This window comes from Ochlerotatus camptorhynchus, unplaced genomic scaffold, assembly GCF_037179485.1.
Source record: "Ochlerotatus camptorhynchus isolate MF236.1 unplaced genomic scaffold, CSIRO-AGI_Acam_v1.1 ptg000530l, whole genome shotgun sequence".
NCBI classification, from domain to species: Eukaryota; Metazoa; Arthropoda; class Insecta; order Diptera; family Culicidae; genus Ochlerotatus; species Ochlerotatus camptorhynchus.
The window spans coordinates 69,293-90,516 of NW_027041014.1; the positions used below are offsets into that span (position 1 = coordinate 69,293).

At 38.4% G+C, this 21,224-nt stretch overlaps 2 protein-coding genes across 3 annotated transcripts in view; one reads left to right on the top strand and one right to left on the bottom strand.

Annotated features, from left to right (window-relative positions):
* Window positions 1-21,224, top strand: part of form3 (formin 3) — a 122,507-nt gene that overhangs the window by 45,115 nt on the left and 56,168 nt on the right. The gene's annotated exons all lie outside the window — the stretch shown is intronic.
* Window positions 13,523-14,148, bottom strand: LOC135713015 (uncharacterized). Its single transcript, XM_065236094.1, has 2 exons — window positions 13,927-14,148; window positions 13,523-13,858 (listed from the first exon to the last, which is right to left on the bottom strand). The coding sequence occupies exons 1-2, from the start codon at window positions 14,146-14,148 to the stop codon at window positions 13,523-13,525; spliced, it is 558 nt and encodes a 185-aa protein (XP_065092166.1).

The window sequence follows — 21,224 nt, forward strand, 5'->3', positions numbered from 1 at the left end:
TGGGAGTCACAAAAACATTTGACCGCTAATAACATGTGTGGATTACGTACGCTTGCGAGGAATTTGGGTTCAAGTGGGTGCTGAGGAGATTCCCCATGTTAGCGAGTGGCACTCGATGTATATACGATGCGTGGTGTATGGTGGGTCGGTGTCGTTGAGTTTGGTCAATTAAATGGCTTCGTCCAAAGAAAAGCGAAAATCGCAAATGAGCACACAAGTGGTTGTAAATTGATTGATAAATGGACTGAGTGCGCACTGGGTTTTCGATGCGGTACGCGTTCTAAGATGTTGATGAATCAACCAATGCAGTAGGTTACAGTTTCAAGTGATTCAATGCATTGCAGATTACTTAAGATTCGTTTTGTTGCTTAGTACTTGATATTAACCTGGTAGTATGGAACATCATCTCGATGATAAATGGCAGATTTGTTTAATCGACTAGGAAAATAAGATTTCGTAGTAATGTCCCTAATGCCGGCGCCGGTGGTGTAGTGGTAAGCGTGACTGCTTTCTCACCCCAATGCGTCTGGGCTCAATCCCAGCCGAGGTCGGTGGGATTTTTATGAGGCATAAAAATCTCTGGTCACGTCTTCCTTCAGAAGGGAAGTAAAGCCGTTGGTCCCGGCCCATGTGTGTTGAATTGAATGGGTGCGATATCATACGCAGGTGTGGAAGCTGCCTTCCTGCACATTCGATTGTCGTCAATAGATGGCAATCGATGTCCGTCGGTGATTGGCACTAGATTGCGGAACAGAGATCGACGTTAAATAAAGGAAAGTAATGTTCCTAATGTCGGTCTAAGTGTTCCTAATATTTGGGCCCTTGCATACATTTTGAAGGAAAGTATTTTTTACTTTATTAGAGAGACTTTCAGTCTTGGGCATGTAAATCATGTTTTGACAGTGTTTAACTAGCAACCAAAAATATCCATTTGTATTATCCATATGACGCATTGTCCTATGAAAAATTTAAGAACAGGAGATTTTTTATCGATGGGCCCAATCTTTAATCCATAGGTCAATATTAGATCCACCTTATGCTGCTCCAGAGTCTCTTCCGTATACACACCTGATAAATTTGCTGGTTCATGGTCCTAGAAGAAATGAAAGTTTCGCTTTTCAGTCCACACCTGCAGATTACTTGACAGTGTGCAGGATCGAATCGCAACGTGCTTGCTCCGGGGAAGCCATCATATAAACAAATGAACTTTTCTTGACAACCAATGCCTACTGTGATTCTATACACTCTTAACTTGATTCAGTTAAATTTTGAAAACAATTACTCAAAAATGCCTTAATGGCAGCGTTCTAATGTGTCCGGATTTTTTTCGTGTTCAACCTTGTCTAGTAGACCATGATTTGGACTTGAAGAATGATTAAAAACCACGATAAAACTTGCATTGTTACTTGGGTAGTTTGCGTGAAAATAAAATCAAGATTACACGCATGCATGTTTACGTCACTGGTAATATTAAAAAAAAAAACTGCGAAGGTTATCCAGACAACCAGAATACACTAATATTTAAAGTTGTTTCTCTGATATACAAACATATATACAAACAAATAAATCATATAGAATGCCAAAACATGGCTGATAAGTACAAAAGTTGAGGCCATATACTTGCATTTTTTTAACTTTTTGATTTGGCATCATATACGATGTAATCTGTAATAGCAAATTAAATTTGGAATCTTACGATGTAATCCAATGTCACGCCGGAAATTTGCATTCTATTTTTTTTTTTTTTATATCTTTATTAAGGAGACTTTTAGCCGTTGGCTGGCTCGTCTCCGAAAATTGCATTCTATACGATTTAACTTAAACATAATGCGATGTATGTCATTCATGATTAATTTAAACTGGATCAATTTACGTAGTATCGTACATTGTTATACGTTTTCTAATTGTCTGGGTACTTTAAATTTTGTATGCGATTTTTAAAGTGTTTATGGTTATCTGATCTTTTTATGATATAGCAGAGTTTTCATGTTGTTCAAGCATTTTACGGCTAGTTTTGAGTGTTTCAGGCTATTATGTAGGTATTTAGCATTTTTGACGATTGCATTTTGGAAATCTTAGCCTATGTTATAATTTGCTAGGTCATTTTGACATTGCAATATCGTCATTAAATATTGTTAGGTCTCGAGTTTATAAAGTTTCACAGTGGGTTGCATTGAAATCAACAAAATTGAGACAACCGGTGAACTAAACTAACAGAACTCCAGCATTCCTTCACGGCACTTCTAAAGGGTTTCAAGTGCGAGACATCAAGTATGTGCATCCTTTAGAATTAGAAAACCTAGGTTCAAGATGCTTTCTATTAAAATATTATCGTACCTTTAGGATACGAGTCCATAGAACTTCTAGTACAGTTCAAAGTCTAAAAATCAGAGTTTTTTGAGGAAGAAAATCGGTACATTCAGAGTACCGTAAAACAGGGTAACATTGATAGTTTTTTAAAGTATATTCTAAATATTTTTTACAGCAATGATTGTTTTTCAAATTTTTGCAATATTTTTCAGTTTCGTGACCGAGTTTCAGTATATTGATTTGGGGTTGCTTTGATAATGCTCGATGAATGTAAAAAAATGATGGAAACTCAAACTATTTCGTTCTTTAAATATGAAACTTTGAATTAGTATATAATCAGAACACATCATAAGCAATAAGAATACAACATTGAATGTGTGATGGCTGTATCGGAAATACATTTCATAAGTGATGGTTTGAGTGTTTTTTTTTCAAAAAAACCAATAAACACGAAAATTGTTTTCTAATATGTTTGTAAAATATGTAAAGCATACTATATAAAAACTATATACGATATCAACGGAAATACCCTAAGCTACAATATGGAACCAATTTTTCTTATTTAGAAAAAGCACAGCGAGTAAATTTAATCTTTATATTATACTGTCAAAGTTACCCGCATTATCAAAGATACCCCGTCCTACGGTACTCTAAGGGTGAAACGTGATGCATATTATAGCAATAAGGTCCATTTTAATGTATTACGTGAATTGTTTCGCAATTAACATTTATTGACACTAACAAAACTCGCAACAGGATAATTCAAATCCGCAATAAAATGGAGGAATATAATTATAACATAGAACATTGTAGTCTTCGATTAAGGTGTTTGTTTCGTTTCCTTCACCGGACAATATATAAATGTACAAAACAATCGACGCATTGTTCAACGGACACTTATCTCCGTTCATAACATACTTTTAAAATCAAAGATAATTGTAATTGAAAGAAAATTCCTAACAATAATGCCCTCTAAATCATTTCATTAGAGCTGTTAGCTCAACTGCTTCAACTACGGTGATCACTCGATCCCAACCCTTCTATGCAGTTCGCTCACACAACAATCTTAGGTACCTGTCACAACAAGCCAAACCGATTGCAAGGTTGCATTACTGCGAACCAATAATTTAATCATCGAGCAGAGTGCGAACTTACCCACGAGAGGCAGTGACGCGCCCAATTTTCAGTGCACATAATGAATATTCGCGATCCGATCGGTCGACCCCAACCCAGGCACCCAGAGCTCTAGCAGTTTAAGTCTTCTAATTGTCCCCTTACAATCCGAACAGCACTTAAAACAGTCAGTGCGCGCTATAGCATCGAATTTCACGCTCACTTAATTCTCCCGAACAAAACGACTGGAATATGCATGCACCTTAACTGACAAGAGGGGCCTCGTCCGTTCCGCTGGAGTGCATTCCCTGTCGTAGGTCGTAGATCTAAGGTGCGGCACCTACTAATTGCCAGCCACACTTCTTTTTTTGTGAGCCCAGAATCGTTTAATTTATTGACTTTTAATTTATACGGATATTTAGGCGCCACAATTATTGTGCTATTGTTTATTCTCGGTGTCAACAGCTCTCAACTGAGATCGTTCCAGCCTGTTGCACGATGCGGTCTTTCTTCTCTTATATAACGAATTAATTTTCAATTCTGAAGGCTTGTTGTACCGAGCTGCATAAATTTTCATCTCGGGTCTAGTTCGATCGCGACAAACTCTCGTTCAAGGTCCAACGTTTTAGCACCTCCGAGAGTGCTGTTGCTTGTGATGCTGGTGCTAGTGCCGCAAGTACTGTAGTACAAGTATACCGATGAACTTTGGGCACGTAGGGAAACGAGGAGAGGTACCGCGCACATCCTACCCATTGATCTATCGGTGTGGAGCTTGAATCTCGGCTGCTTGCTGCAACCTACTCATTTCGGTGTAAAAACGGAGTGTTTATTTTTTGCGGCCACACTTGTCTTGTACGTATGCTTATTTTCGAATTTTGCCCCTTCTTGAAAAGTGAGTAGTTGCAGTGCTGCGTAGTTCCACGATAACATATGTAGGTATTCTTCCCGACGACCGACGACGCCTCTAAACACCAGCATGACATCATTTGTAACAACTCCACTTGTATGCAAACAACTTTCGATTGCATTTGTGTCTGCCATGCCAGGCTACCTGAAGATGGCTTGATCTGGTTTGACCGGAAGAGCTCTTTCCTTGTACCATGCTTGTAGGGTCTTATCTCGAACGGCGATCTCAAGATCCGTAATGTCCTAGTTGAAACACCGCGATGACCTTGTTAGGCACTCCTCCGGAAGTTTCTTTGAATGGGATGCACCAGCGAAACGACCCCGGATAAGTATTTGAAAGTTACACATCTACGCTTGCGTTGAAGACGTTGTTTATACAAGGAACTTGCAGTTTGGATCTAATTGGATTGTTTAATGCTATATATGTAGATAGTTTATGTACCCTAAGATCGTAAAAAAAACAATTGGTTCGCTCAAACCCAAACGTTTTTTTTTTTACATTTGATCCTCTTTACATATTATTAACGGAATTTTAATTATATTTCTTTCTTTCTGTTTTTTTTTTTAGGTAAGCCACCAAAATCTTCATTTAAGGATCCATTTTTACATTCATTCGCTTCGCTTCATTCAAGTCTTTCATCACAAAAAGGTAAGTGTAACTCATGCCTTTGTGTGTGAGTGATGATCATGTTTTGCGTCCATTGCTACAATGGACGCACTCTGCCCCCTGTTGGCGATAGTGCCATACAATGAAACCATAGTAAGCAAATACCGTTCTCATGGAGGAGGCTTATTGAACACCGGAAATGCAGTGTTTATTGTATTGCATCTTTTGATTATAGTTTAACGAAGTTTTGTATAGTGAACAATAATCCTCGGCTCTGGAAAGTTCATTTTATAAGCCTTTTCAAATAAATTATTAAACAAATGAAAAAATATGAAAAAGGCTGATTTCTTTTTTGTTAAAACATATAAGTAAAAAATGATAAGCCCAACAAAAAATAGGGCAAAGCATAATTAATCATAAAATTTGCAAACATTTCATTTAAAACAAATCATTCCTCAATGAAACAAATTTACTTTGATGATTATTCCTTTGTCTGTACCTCTAAAATAAAGGGTTAAAAGTGATTTTTATAAAAAAATATTTTCTTTAGTTATGAAATAATTTTTTATAAAGACTGTTCAATTATCTACATGTCATCCATGCATTGCAAAAAGGGCACACTTATATAAACAATATTTTCTATCAACATTTATTTTTTCAAATCCACTAAACTTGTTTATAACTTAACCAGCAAATATCGATTCGAAATATCCAGTTTTTTCCGGTTATTTTGGAAATTTTCCCGGTTGTGCGAATGGATCACTAGGTTAAATGAATCATTACTAAGACCGTGTGGCATTTTTCTTAAATTATAAATTCAGTTTTGCGTTCGAAGACTTTAAAATATATCGATGTTTTAACTACCTTGAAAACTCAAACCTCTGTACAGAATTTTATTAGATTGTTCTCATTCCCGAAAGAATTTTCGCTCATAGAGTTCTTTTCAAAATATAGAATAACATATCTTTGTGATTATCTCTGCGAATCCCTTGAAAATTTCTTTACATCAGTACAGAATACTCCACAAGCTCTGTGGAATACTGTCAAAGAAATCATGAAATTTATACTTCCTTCATAGCTTATACCCAATTTATATTATTTCGCTTGAATTATCTTTAGAATTCCCATGCAATTCCCCTCAGAATTAAAATTTTGCTCGGAATAATCATGGAGTTATCTTTTAAATTATTTTAAAAAATAATTTGGAATTCTGCTTAAAATTGCCTTAAAACTCTTAATTTAAAAAAAACTCTATGATCTTGGAAATTTCACGGATCCTGGAATCCTCTTCACAATAATCATAGACTTTACCACAGAGCTTCTTAAAAATGTTACTCTGAACTCTCACAATTAACTTGAAGTTCTAGTCAGAACTCTGGTAGAGTTCTTCCCAAAACTCGCTTGGAAATTTTCTACAGGATGATTTAGCATAACTGTCAAAAATTTCACAAATATGTAATTCTCAATGGGTGAAATGGGCAATGTTCAAGTATTTCATTTTCATGCAGCCATGGACGTGAAAATGGAGCATGTCATAAATCTGTATAAATTTGTATGTTATCTTTATGATATTAAATTCTTTTCGAAAAAGGAACTTCGTCCAATAAAGGGTGATACGGTCAAAATTTGGTCAATATCAACTTGACGTATTTCTTTCAATTTTGCATTTAAAAAACCTGAACACCCCTCATTTTGAAGGTGTGTGTATGTAGAATGTTGCTCCTATTTTGATTTTGGAATTCACTCTTCAGTTGTCAAAATGCCGTCCAAGCAAGAAGAGCAGCGTATCAAAATTTTGCTCGCGCATCGCGAAAATCCGAGCTACTCGCACGCAAAGTTGGCAAAATCGCTAAAAGTTGCCAAATCAACCGTTACAAATGTAATTAAAGTGTTTGGGGAACGTTTGTCGACAGCCAGGAAGTCTGGATCGGGGGGAAATCGAAAACCGGAAGCCGCTGAGACGACAAAGAGAGTTGCCGGTAGTTTCAAGCGAAACCCTAACCTCTCTCTCCGAGATGCCGCAAATAAGCTGGGTGTATCGTCTGCAACCGTGCATCGAGCCAAAAAACGAGCCGGACTATCGACTTACAAGAAGGTAGTGACTCCAAATCGCGATGATAAACAAAATACGACGGCCAAAGCGCGATCCCGGAGGCTGTACACGACGATGCTGACGAAGTTTGACTGCGTGGTAATGGACGACGAAACCTACGTCTAAGCCGACTACAAGCAGCTTCCGGGACAGGAGTTTTATACGGCAAAAGGAAGGGGAAAGGTAGCAGATGTTTTCAAGCACATGAAACTGTCAAAGTTCGCAAAGAAATATCTGGTTTGGCAAGCCATCTGTACCTGTGGCTTGAAAAGCAGCATTTTCATAGCTTCCGGGACTGTCAACCAAGAAATTTACGTGAAAGAGTGTTTGAATAAACGTCTGCTGCCTTTCCTGAAGAAACACGGTTGTTCCGTACTGTTTTGGCCGGATTTGGCATCTTGCCATTACGGTAAAAAGGCCATGGAGTGGTACGCCGCCAACAACGTGCAGGTGGTTCCCAAGGACAAGAACCCTCCCAACACGCCAGAGCTCCGCCCAATTGAGAAATACTGGACTATTGTCAAGCGGAACCTAAAGAAGACCAAAAAAACTGCTAAAGGCGAGCAGCAGTTCAAGACAAACTGGCTTTCTGCTGCGAAGAAGGTGGACAAGGTGGCTGTACAAAATCTGATGGCAGGGGTCAAGCGTAAGGCCCGGCAATTCGGGTTTGGAAAAGCGGAAGCCTAACTGAATATTTTTCCTGAATTTTATACTAATTGAACTTGAAAAAGAAATTTAATTTGATTTTTTAAATAAACGATTTCACCGATTTACACGCGTTTTCCCTTGACCAAATTTTGACCGCATCACCCTTTATCAGAGCTTAGACGCATCGCCAGGACTTATTTTTGTGACAAATTATGCAGGTAATTAAAAGTAAAGGGAGAGAGATTTTAATTAAAGTATGCTTAGTTGAAGGTTATGTATGCAGTGTGTCTAGAATATACTCACACTTAGAAATACGTAATCTTACACGTGACGGAGTCCATCTTTGACATAAAGGATGAGACGTAAACAAACATGTTATGTAAAGTTAAGTGCTCCGAGACTGATAAGCTCGGTACTCGACGAAAAGTGAGTTTGATTGAGCTGAATTTCGCATCTATTATGACTCAATTTTATGTCAAAATTAACGTTTGTATATGTCAGTCTTCCCAAGTAACAAATCTAGAGCTGCTTGGCTATATTCAAAATTTATAAAGGTATATATAAAAAAAAAAAAAAAAAAAAAAACCATTACCTACAGCTTTATCACGGTCATATACAATGCAAGTCATGAAACATTCTTATAGCTATCTACAAAACCCCTATAAAGCTAATTAAAAAACCAACTGATGCTTATGCTATTTTCACTTATGAAAGGTTTTATGCTTGCTTTGAAGTATAAAAAAAGTAATATGAATTGCCCTTATAAAACCAAAAAATATATCCTTTCGTTGCTTTATAAGTAAGCGCAATAAAACTAGTTGGCCATGAAACAGTTATTTTAAAACAATTATAAGCATTCAGTTGCAACTTGCACCCGTTAGTATTCCATTAAAATGAAGAAATCTACAAAACACCAAAATATACCTCTCTCAAATTTTGATATTTTGTTTATCGAGTATTGCTTAATTTTTGCTGAAAATGTCAGGTTGCGATTTTTTGCGCTTTGGGAGATATTAATGTTCAAAAATTGTGTTTTTTTTCTCGTTTTTTTTTCAACAATATCTTTGAAATTTGAAGCTTAATCCAGTATGTTTCTTCACAAAAGCTATTTATTTAATGTATTTGCATAAGAGAAAAATATAACATTATAAAGCTGTAAGCAAAAAAACTGAAACAGAAAAAAACCATATTTTCGACATTTTTTTCTTTAACTCCATATAACTTGGAACCAGTACACAGTGGAAATTTAACGTTTTTGAAAGAGCTGTTCATTTTGTCAAGATAAACAACTTTGCCTAAGACATCAAGTCTCCAAAACGTCAGAGAAAGAAGTTAGATTGTGGCACTATCTTTGCGGAAGAGTTTTGAACTATTTGTTTATGTCAATAGATGGTCCTTATTATGACGAGAAATTTTGCCGAAGACACCAAGTCGCGGAAGTGCTTCGTTTCGGAGTTATTAATTTTGCTCCGCTAGGTTGCATTCCTGACCCAGTGTGCAATGTAAGCATTAGACATTTTAAGAAATTGCGCTTGGTGTTTTTCTTGCCTGCTGTCCTCTGTCGCCATATTGTCATTATGAAAATGCCATTAGCCTTGGAATAAAATCCAAGAAATTTCAATAAAATAATGGCTAAATAAAAGATCCGAAATGATTTCCAGTGTGCATTGGTATGAATTTATGTATTGAGATCTATTTTCTGTAAAATTAAGGTGATTCCATCAAATTCATTTGATTTCTGAAACAATCTTTTTTGTTAACTTGAATTATTTTGAAGGCGCATTTATTTAACGCTTATATTATCTCAATATACACGATAACATTTCAAGCGCATATGTTTTGGAACTTCTAAAAAGTAATATATTTTCTTTAAGATTTTCACTAATGTCGCCATGAAACAAAATTGATTGCATGGTGATCTTGACACCAACACTCAAACCTATTTTTACCGCTAAAGATTTCCATTTGGAAAAAAAAGTTTCAGCAGAACAGAACAACAACAAGCTAATTTATGGCGGTTGCTTTGAAGGCCAATAAAAATTAAATTGGCTTTATAACTGATTTTCACCAAAGCGTAATAAAACTGCTTGGATACAATATTACTCTTATAGAGGCTATTAGAACCTTTTGTAGAGTATGAGACTTCCTGACAAAAGGTTTTAAGACAGCTTTATTGTGATTCTCAAACATGCTTTATAAACCTTATCAAGAGTGGTCCACTAAGCTGTATGACGATCTTATAGCGGTTATCAAAAGGTTGTGCTGGAGCTATTTATTTTTATTGGCGGTTTTATGAAGTTGATCTTAATAACCACTAATAGAGTGCAGTAAAACAAGAAATGCTACTTGGGTCAGAGCACCTAAATTTACATAAATTTTTCTAAGTGTGCTGATATAAAAAAAAATCATGCAAGCGTTCAATCGTTATGACCATTTTTAAAAGTAACAGTTATTCCGAATCACCCTGTACTAATACTATGGTGTTATCCCTAGAATTCATTCTAAAATCTCATCAAAATTTCTAAAATCCTTTTGATGTTTCTTCTAAGTGACTTTATCCCGAAAATACGGTGCTGTATTGAAATTTTATCGAAGACCATCAATTTTTCTTTTCGAAAAGAGGACGAAGTGTACTTTTTCCCGATTTGTCATCGAAATTCGCGGGTTTTTCCCGGTGACTTCGGATTCCCGATTTGTTGGTTCACTGGTCACCCTGGTGCAGTGTTGTGAAAATATCAAAAGATCTAATCTCACCAATGTGCATAATCTCATTTGAGTATCGTAGACCAAAACTCAACACGCAAACAACAGCCGATGATATTACAAGCTGTGATACGGTTGCTATGATATCATGCTAACAAAACTCCCCGGCTACAATTCTCACCAAACTGTGTTGAGTTTGAGCTTCAAGATTTTTGCTGTTCATCCGAACATGAAACGAAACTTCCATCGCTGCTGGCAGCAGTAACTTCGTGTCTGCCATCTGTGAAGCGTAAAGAAAGATAGCAAACTATGCTTTCTCTTTCTAAGAAAACGATGTGCAAAGGAATCATTTTTGTGGTAAGTCAACTCGTTTCTGCAATTTAACATGTTCTGAATAGTCTCGCAATATCAAAGGAGCTTGTAAAAACAATATCATGCTTGATATTTTATTCCAATATCATGCGTGATATTGAGAGCCCTTGAGAGCGAAACAAAATCATTTGAGTGAGGATTATGCCATCACTGCCCTGGTGTCTAGGTAAAGTTTTCTCACCGGAAATGTTTTATTCAGATTTGAGACGGTGCTGCATGGAATTCATCTATTTTGGGATGAAATTCGTCTGCCTAGATTTCTTTCAGTGGGACGTGAAAAAGTTGTTGTTAGAAGAACTGTTTTCCTATATAAGTGCCCATCTTGCAATGTAAGGACGATTTGTTGATAATTAGCTTTTAAGATAAAACAAAACATAATATTCAAAAATGATGTCTTCGAGACAAAATCCGCTTTATTATGATTTTATTTTTCAGTGGAGGAATACAATTTTTATTAGATGTTTTAATAAAAGTTTACACGATTTGCTACAATTATCTCTTTGAACAAATTTTTATAGGACTAATCATTTAAGTTCCAGTGTGTCCAGACTTTTCAGTTGGCTGCAGTGGCCCTTCTTTTCCTTCTATCCCTGAATAGATAGTGCAAATAAGAACGTCTATGTGATGTTTAACTGTTCCTGTTTTGGACATTAGTACATCCTTTTCTTTAAACTAGTTGAGGACACCTTGTCTTTCCTTAAAAGTTATCCGTTTAAGAGTACTGATCTTCACAACATAAAGGGCACTATTACGGAACATTAGATTTGATTAAATTATTCGCGGTTCTATTTGTTCAACACTCCCAGCTGGGTGAGGGGTAGAGGAGGACACACATACAGTTTGTCAAGACTTGTCGTTTAAGTTCCAGCACAAATAGATGTATCAACTCACTAAGTGGCTATTAATGCCGAGAAAATAAACATCAATACGAAAATCATAAACATACGATAGATAAATCGAAAACTAGTACGAGTTTGAATCTAATTATTGAAACTAGTCAGCCATATTAAAACGTATACCTTTCTGAAATAAGATAACCCATACAAACGGAATACAAAGGATCTTAATCCCAAACTAAAATTGGTCCAAACTGCAAGCACTTGTGGGACAATTGATCAAATAATAAATTTAAAATAATTAATTGCAGTCAGTATAGCAAAAAAAATGTACATATTGGCATAAGACTTTCGAAATAATCGAAACCTTCTAACCACGTTAAACAATATTGTAATTCAGGCATTTCATCGATCACACTCCACTCCACTATCGCCGTGATAATAATCATGGAACTTCCTTTTTCGAATAATTCATGGCAGCATCACTGCAAAAGCCTCTTTTATCATTTATCAGTCCCCAGCGACCGCCATCTGCCGATGCCCAAGAACTTAAACCACATTATCGTTAATGCGCGATCATGTACACTGATTGCTGCATAAGCGCATTGAAATTAACGACCACATCAATTTGAGTATCAATCTCTGCGCTGCACTCTGCTACGGTCATCTCTCGCATCTGACACTGCTGCACAGAGAACACTACATAGTAGGTACCTATACTACATGCACTGCTGGTGTTGTATGTTCCGGCCGAGCTAAATTGCTCATAAATAGGATTAAACGAATGCTCATTCACGACTTCACGACAACGTGAAGCCGCGGCAACTTCGACAACGACGATAGCATGACCGAAGGGAGTATGTAAGATATACATGGTTCAATTTATGTCCGCATGTGGGTACATAAATCCAGCCTATCCGTCGAGATGTGTGCGACCTCAGACACTGGTGACTTGTTGGTGCAAAAAGAGGAAAAAAACGAGATAAAATTATATAACTATCGGTTACTCATCAACAGCTGACCTTAACTGCTCCAAATTTGGACACACTTTTGCAAAGTCGTTTCTTCGCCTTCGGACGTGATTGCTCGTTTCCTAGATACAAACACGCTGCAACTCATACCTTCAGCTCAGCTCGTTCTACGAAGTGATTGAGTGTACCCCACTGAATGCAGAGAACAACAACGAAAAAAAAAAACGTAACAGATCCCCAAATGGTTCGCGTTCAGAATTGTTCGAACCAGGCGGTCCTGCTGAGAACACGAGAAGACACGCGCGTAATTTATACTATTTAAGATTAAGGCTCACTGAAATTAACAGCAATCCACCACCACTATCAGCACCGTCGCCATTGAACTGAGGTTTAAAGGAAGGGGGAAGCAGAAATGACGCCATAATTATCATGAATCTTTATCGTGATGGTGTCCTGACGACGACGGCGCAACAACAACAGAACCTGCGCAAATATGTATATGTGTGCTTGCTGAAGGTTGAAACACGATGGATGCTGTGCCTATGAACCACGATCTCGCGAGACTATTGACATATGCACGTCCGAAGGTTTCACGCTGGCGCCATCCTCAAGCATTTCACCGTACGCTGACGCCTGTAGTGATACTGATAGGATTTGGCGATGCAGCAGCAGCACGATCATTGCTGGATCGGGTAACATTGAAACAAAATAACAAGAACAAGAAGTCATTGCAGGAGTGAAACGAAAGTGAAATTTTATGGGCCCCCAGTCGACTGACACGGTAAGACGATTAACGCCTGGACGACGACCTTGAAGGACGTTCGAAAAGTTGATTGGACCAACTGGGGGCCGAACGGTGAGTATGTACCTAGATGCAATGGTAGTGACAACTTGTCACGTGAAAGGAAGATGCGATGTTTTCAAGGTCATACAAAATGAATGGAACAATATTTTTATTCGGAAATTACCAATCAAGATCTGAATACAATTTACTCATGGTGTCGGTAATGACAACGGCTTCCTCGTTGTGTGTCAGCGTAAGCCTAACACGCCACAATCCTTTGGGAACGAATGGAGGAACAAGAAATGGCGAGACCACATAGTCACGGATATATACAACCTTCGGAGTCAGTGGACACTCTGTTGTGGGTGGAAAATTAACAACTCCTTCCTTCAGGTACGGGTAGTACGTAGGATAAATCTCACTGAAAAAATCACAAACTCCTATCGAAGGCACCTTCATCGGATAGTGGATGAATTGGTTGTTCCCCAGCCGGCTGTAGTACACGCTTATACCAATCTGATGGACAACATACAGATCAAGAACATTTTTGTTTCAATTATCTACAATTCGAGTGAATCAATTACCTTGTAGCTGTTGTCCAGAGGTTCCTTGAGGATAAACGTTCCATTCATGGCGGAAGTGGTACGATTTAATTTCCTAATCCTCACAGAACTCGCGTCGAGCAGATCGGTGCCATTTATTTGGCGGAAATGTTCGTACATTACCTGTACTCCAAAAACAGTTGGAAGAAAGGAATGTTGTAGTGCAAGTAACAAGCACGGTAGCACAAACAGGTAGAAATACATTTTGAATGTGAAAGCTTAGATTGAAAAAAATGTTTATTTATAATGGTTAAGTAGCGTGTTAGCGTGTTAGTTAGTAGTATTGTATACCATCAATTAGGTTCATGTGCGGAGGCGTAGCGAGATTTATTATTTTATACGTTATTGAAAAACAATTACTAATTTCAAGGTCATCATAAACTGTATCAAGCTGCTAACCAATGCACTGTGGTCCGAAATGGCAATTTAGCAGGAAAAACATATTAAGCCAGTTCTATTCATTTTTGGTGGTTGGTGTCATCCTAGAAATAGTTCGGAATTAAATTCTACTAATGAAAAAGTCGATAAGGTTCTGTTTATCAACTACGTAGACCAGCGTTTCTCAATCTATGGGTCGCAACCCACCGGTGGGTCGTGGGCTGCCTTCCAGTGGGTCGCAGATATTTAAACAATTTGGTCATGTTTTCAAAATTTCATGAATAATTTATTATTATGTTGGGATAATTGAAATTGATTTAAAATAGCAAACTAATGGTTTTTTGTATTGTTAGAGTAAAAACTTAATGAATTTAAAATTATTAAACACCAGCGAAAATTTTAATTCAAATTGATAGAAGCATAGAATTTTCTAAAACTCATGTAACTATTTTTACCAGAATTTTATTTTCTTTAATATTTTGCCATCTCAAATTTTTTTAAGAAGTTCAAAGATCAATCAATGTCTAGACTATTAAAAGGACTGTTCAGCAGCACCGGTGGTGTAGTGGTAAGCGTGATTACCTCTCACCACAGCAGGCCTGGGTTCAATCCCAGTCGGCACCGCCGAGATGTTCTGAGGCATAACATCTCTGATCACGCCTTCCTTCGGAATGGAAGTAAAGCCGTTGGTCCTCGGTTCATGAGTTGATGGGTTGATAGGTAGGGTCCAGGTGTGAGAATTGCCTCCCTGGCGTCAGTAGCATTGGTGCTCAGCACGGAAAACAAGATCGGCGGAAAACAAATCAAGGAAAAAAAAAGGTATGTTCAAAGTATTTTGTCGATTGTTATGGCATTTTTGAAGCCGTTTTGAAAAGTCTAGTGCATTTTGTAAAATTCCTCAATTTTCGTGCTTTGTTGATGTTTTTGGCCATGTTTGTCGTTTTTTAGATCAGCTGTGGATTTCTCTTGTCATTTGTGGTGTTTTGTTTTTAAATTTGAAATTTTAATGTAAGTTTGGAAGTCTAGACCATTTCGACATTTTTTTTTTACGTATTTTGAACCATTATGACATTTTTGGACAATTTTTGATGATTTTTTGGTAATTTTTGGTGTTTTCAGCAAATTATGGAATTTTTAAAATAGTATGAAAAGTTTAGGCCATTTTTACTTTTTGTACCCTTTTTGATGCCATATTTTTAGTTTTTGGGTCGGGTTTATCGTTGTTGTACAATTTTTAGAGTTTATTGGGCTTTTAGTGTTTTTAGGGAATTTCACACAGTTTTTTTTTAGTTGTAACGTTGTTCAATGAGATTTGTCGTTTTCAAATTATTAAAAGAGTTTTTTGGCGGATTTAGTTTTTTTTTGTCTTTATTATAGAGATTTTTTTGTCTTTATTTAGGTGATTTTAGTATAAGGATCAGTAATTTCCATTTAATGCCACTACCTAATTTGCTTATCTTTGACAGATACGCGTATTTCGTCTACAATGTACAGACTTCTTCAGTGTCTTGTACTAATACTCGACTGGTACAAGACACTGAAGAAGTCTGCACATTGTAGACGAAATACGCATATCTGTCAAGGATAAGCAAATAAGGCAGTGGAATTAAATTCATCAAGATAAATTTTTATGTTTTCAAAGCCGATAATAATAGGATAGTTAAGCGATTTTGGAGTGATGCTTTGATGTTCTAAAGGTTATTTCGCTGATTTCAAGATTAAGGGTTTCAGGGCGTTCAATGTCAGAGCTTTAAGGCTATTTTTGGAGATTTAGGTCATTTTTGTTCTTGCTATTTAGTCATTTTTAAGCCGTTCCAATGTTATTTTGTGTTTGGGTTTCAGACAATGTAGTTTGAAGACCAATTCATATTGGCCTTACAATATGTGTATTCAATATTGGTGGGTCGTGAGATAATGCGAAATTTTCAAAGTGGATCGCAAACGTAGACAGTTTTTGAACGATTTTAGAGCCTCTCCTTTTTTTGTGGTGGTCCTCATTTAATTTTAAATCTGAAATTTTACTTTTTTGTAGGAGGTTGCATTCATCAGCAAAATTGTAGAAAACGTTATTGAAGACATCAATTATCTAGCTCAGTCAACCATTTATGAACTCCTGATACAACCTCCCTGTTTTCCGGTACAAATTAAAAAAAAATCCCGGCTTTTATATAATGTTAAGTTCAGAGGAATTTCTCTATAGAAGAAAGGAAGTTCAGAATTGAATTCTTAGGTGATTCTGAGCAGAATTTATCGGGAATCGTGTTGAGAATAGTAGGAGATATTAGATGAGAATTCCAAGAGAACGCATATGGGAGTTCAAATAGAATTAAAATTGTGTTCTGAAGATAATTTCAAAGGAATACTGAGGACATTCAAGGAAATTCCGAACAAAAAATATCAAAGAAACTAAGGATGATCCAAAAAAAAAAATGGAGAATAATTTGAAATAAATTCCAGCATCATGAAGAAAACCCTGTCAGATGAAGAATACAAACAATCGAACAAATCTGTTCTGTTATACGCCAGCAAAAAAGGAGAACACTCAAGAGCTACAGGCCTTGATTTAACCGATGCATGCGGTCTCACAATTGGATCTCAATCGCCGAGCTGTCTCGTCAGCTAATATCACCAGGAAGCTGAATCGGCTACACAACACAACGAAGGGGCGAAAGGGTCAAAAGGAATTTGTCCTGGGCACAGGTTAAAGCAAGAGCAAGCAGCCGGCAGGATTCTTTTACGCTGGCCACTACGTCAGGTCTGCACCTTTTTTCAAATCATTATGAGACATCATCAGTGTATGGTAGTTTTGAGATACCTAGTCGAATTTGAGCTATTATGAAATTTAAGGCTACACTCTCTCAGAAACTTTTACAGATGCTCCCGAGTGCCAAAACCAACACGCGCAACGCAACATCTCCGTTGACAGTGTTGCACAGTACGGCATCAACCTGCGACATCGCTTCGATATTTGGTATGCGATTCCGCATGCCACACTCTACAGCCGATTATCACATTTTCTGCTCGGTATGTGCTCTCTACAACTCTTTGCGGTAGATTCGTTTATGTCGGTCGCAGTCTCGGTTAACGTTACGGGTCTCAAATATCAACACACAAGACACCCAAGCTGTCTCTCCGGCGACCAGTGCGCGACGTCAACGATGATGCCGGTGGTGGCGATGCTGCTGATGAGGGTTGGTTGGCTAAAGAGAGTGATGCGTGAGATGCGGTTTTCTACACAGAGACCCCCCGCCCCGTGGGGGAGATGGCGATGAAGGAAAAATCGTGAGTCGGATTGAGTTTAAGACTAATTGGACACCTAACCGGGTCGCAAAATGCAGGCGACGTATGTAAAACATGCCGTTCGATGCTGGTTGGGTGGTGGTCGCTACTTCTCTCGATGTCTGCCGGGCTACCCCATAATGAAGTCGTTAATTGGGTGATTAGAGCGTGTGCCGGTCGCACGAAGAGCAGCACCAACACCAGCTCGGATGGGGTTTTATGAAAAATGATACCAGTGACATTCTTTCGCACCCGGCCGCAATTGGATTGTGGCTTAATCCTTTCAAATCGCACGATATCAACCGCAGGATCGTTAAAATCTACAGGTATTTCGACAACAATGTTGAACGGTGCTAGTTTGTTTAAATCTGCAGCACCTGGGAGTTGTTATTGCGAAAATCAAACAAACCCAAATCATGTTGCAATCTGGCGGGTGGATTTCTTGATTAAGCTATTGCTACGTTGTTAGCTGACTGACTGACTCTGAGCTAGTGCAGGCATAATTGATGAAAGAACGAAATCATTCATTTCACGTGTCGACCACTACAATCCGGTTGGGTGCACTTACATACAGGTGTCTGCTATCGGGTCGACCCTTTAATCGTTGGGGGTACATACCTCCCCCGGCGGCAATAACACGCAACTGAACAAATATCTCACATACTTGAAATGATTTATTTGCAATCCGTTTAGCACCAGTTCGCGCAATATCTATCTTGCCTTGCTATTAGAATGATCTGTCTGTCTTTCCGTCTGGCAGCCAGCGTCAAAATGAGTAACACACACACACCAGCTTTCAATCCTGTCTTAAAAGCTCGCTGCAGGGTAAGGGGAGGGACGCAGGGACAGAGAAATTAAAATTGCAATCCAAATATTTTCCTTGACACTCAGGACCGCTGTGTTGTTTGTAACTTCTTTCGGACAGGGCAACAGCGCTTGAAACGCGCGCGGACCAATAAACAAATAACAGAGCCTATATGGTTCAACAAGTTCGGTCAGATTAGTGCGACATGTTCGTTATTCACAAATTATGCAAATTCCTGTACCGGGCGACGTGGAGGTAAGCCTGGAAATAAGTGGCAGAGGTGTAGACACGCGTGCACCACTCTACTGTGTGACTGGGTGAGTGATAAATAGTTTAGGTCACCTCCGGGGGACGAAGATTAGGGCATGTTGCGGAAATTCCAGAACAGAATGGGGTTCTGTCTGAATAGGGAATAATTGTATCATGAAATGGAAGCTGAAGCAGGTGTGAGTGAGATTTAATTGCTTCTCAATGGAATGCAATGGGATTTTCCTACATGGGAATTCTAATCGATGTAAATTCCTTTCGACAGATACGTTGGTTTGTATGAGAAAGTTTACAATTTGGGGACGAAATGTGCATATCTGTCAAAAGATAAGCAATGATATGTCCACACCCATATAAATAAAAAAAAATATGATTGTCCACGCAGTGCACAATGGGATTTTTTTTTCCAAAAAAAGGCATTTTTTTTTATTGGGTATCAAGCTGGAGCTGCGTGACAGCTTAGTTTTCAAGACTTGACCCATTTAAATAAATTTTGCTTCTATCTTTGACAAAACAGCAGAAGGACTAAAGGGTGATACGGTCAAAATTTGGTCAATATCAACTTGACGTATTTCTTTCAATTTTGCATTTAAAAAACCTGAACACCCCTCATTTTGAAGGTGTGTGTAGAATGTTGCTCCTATTTTGATTTTGGAATTCACTCTTCAGTTGTCAAAATGCCGTCCAAGCAAGAAGAGCAGCGTATCAAAATTTTGCTCGCGCATCGCGAAAATCCGAGCTACTCGCACGCAAAGTTGGCAAAATCGCTAAAAGTTGCCAAATCAACCGTTACAAATGTAATTAAAGTGTTTGGGGAACGTTTGTCGACAGCCAGGAAGTCTGGATCGGGGGGAAATCGAAAACCGGAAGCCGCTGAGACGACAAAGAGAGTTGCCGGTAGTTTCAAGCGAAACCCTAACCTCTCTCTCCGAGATGCCGCAAATAAGCTGGGTGTATCGTCTACAACCGTGCATCGAGCCAAAAAACGAGCCGGACTATCGACTTACAAGAAGGTAGTGACTCCAAATCGCGATGATAAACAAAATACGACGGCCAAAGCGCGATCCCGGAGGCTGTACACGACGATGCTGACGAAGTTTGACTGCGTGGTAATGGACGACGAAACCTACGTCAAAGCCGACTACAAGCAGCTTCCGGGACAGGAGTTTTATACGGCAAAAGGAAGGGGAAAGGTAGCAGATGTTTTCAAGCACATGAAACTGTCAAAGTTCGCAAAGAAATATCTGGTTTGGCAAGCCATCTGTACCTGTGGCTTGAAAAGCAGCATTTTCATAGCTTCCGGGACTGTCAACCAAGAAATTTACGTGAAAGAGTGTTTGAATAAACGTCTGCTGCCTTTCCTGAAGAAACACGGTTGTTCCGTACTGTGTTGGCCGGATTTGGCATCTTGCCATTACGGTAAAAAGGCCATGGAGTGGTACGCCGCCAACAACGTGCAGGTGGTTCCCAAGGACAAGAACCCTCCCAACACGCCAGAGCTCCGCCCAATTGAGAAATACTGGGCTATTGTCAAGCGGAACCTAAAGAAGACCAAAAAAACTGCTAAGGGCGAGCAGCAGTTCAAGGCAAACTGGCTTTCTGCGGCGAAGAAGGTGGACAAGGTGGCTGTACAAAATCTGATGGCAGGGGTCAAGCGTAAGGCCCGGCAATTCGGATTTGGAAAAGCGGAAGCCTAACTGAATATTTTTCCTGAATTTTATACTAATTGAACTTGAAAAAGAAATTTAATTTGATTTTTTAAATAAACGATTTCACCGATTTACACGCGTTTTCCCTTGACCAAATTTTGACCGTATCACCCTTTACTGCAAAAATTCGTCACGCACCCTGTGTTGTGTTTTCAGGTATTGTGTTTGTCGTTAGGGATGTGTTATGTGACCCTATTAATAGCTCAGTCAGTAAACGTGCAGCTATAAAACAAGACCGTGAAGGAGCGGCTGGGTTCGATTCGCAGTTCGGTCTAGGAATTTTTCGCGCTGATACATGTACTTGTGATACAATAATACTAATGCAAAAATTGTACAGGCTTAGAAAACTCTCAAACTGTGGAAGTGCTCCAATAAGTTAAGAGCCGGCGTAAAGTGTCAGTAGGAACGTACACACTTAGAAAAAAGTCACCGACTTCGGTAATTCATTTACCGAATTCTCAACAGCTGAACGGTCGGTAATATTTTCGGTAATCGAGAACATTGCCGAAAATCTGTAAACTGGATCAGCAAAATTAGCTGTCAAATTTACCGAACGATCGGTAACGTTTACCGATGTGCATTGCTTGATTTGTAGTCGACTTTACCGGAGAACTGTAATTTTGAGGATGGTATGCAAATCGAAAATTACCGAGAGATCTGTAATTTTTTAAAAAGGTCACCGACATAACTGTAATTTGCTTTAATATTGTTTCAAGGTGGCGGTCACTGCAACCCATGCAAAAAAAAATCTGCAGTCGTGATCAATAAGTTAGTGTTGCAAATTGCACCACCAATGAACAAAACCGTTGGCGACGATCTGAAAACTTAAGTTTTTGTCGGAA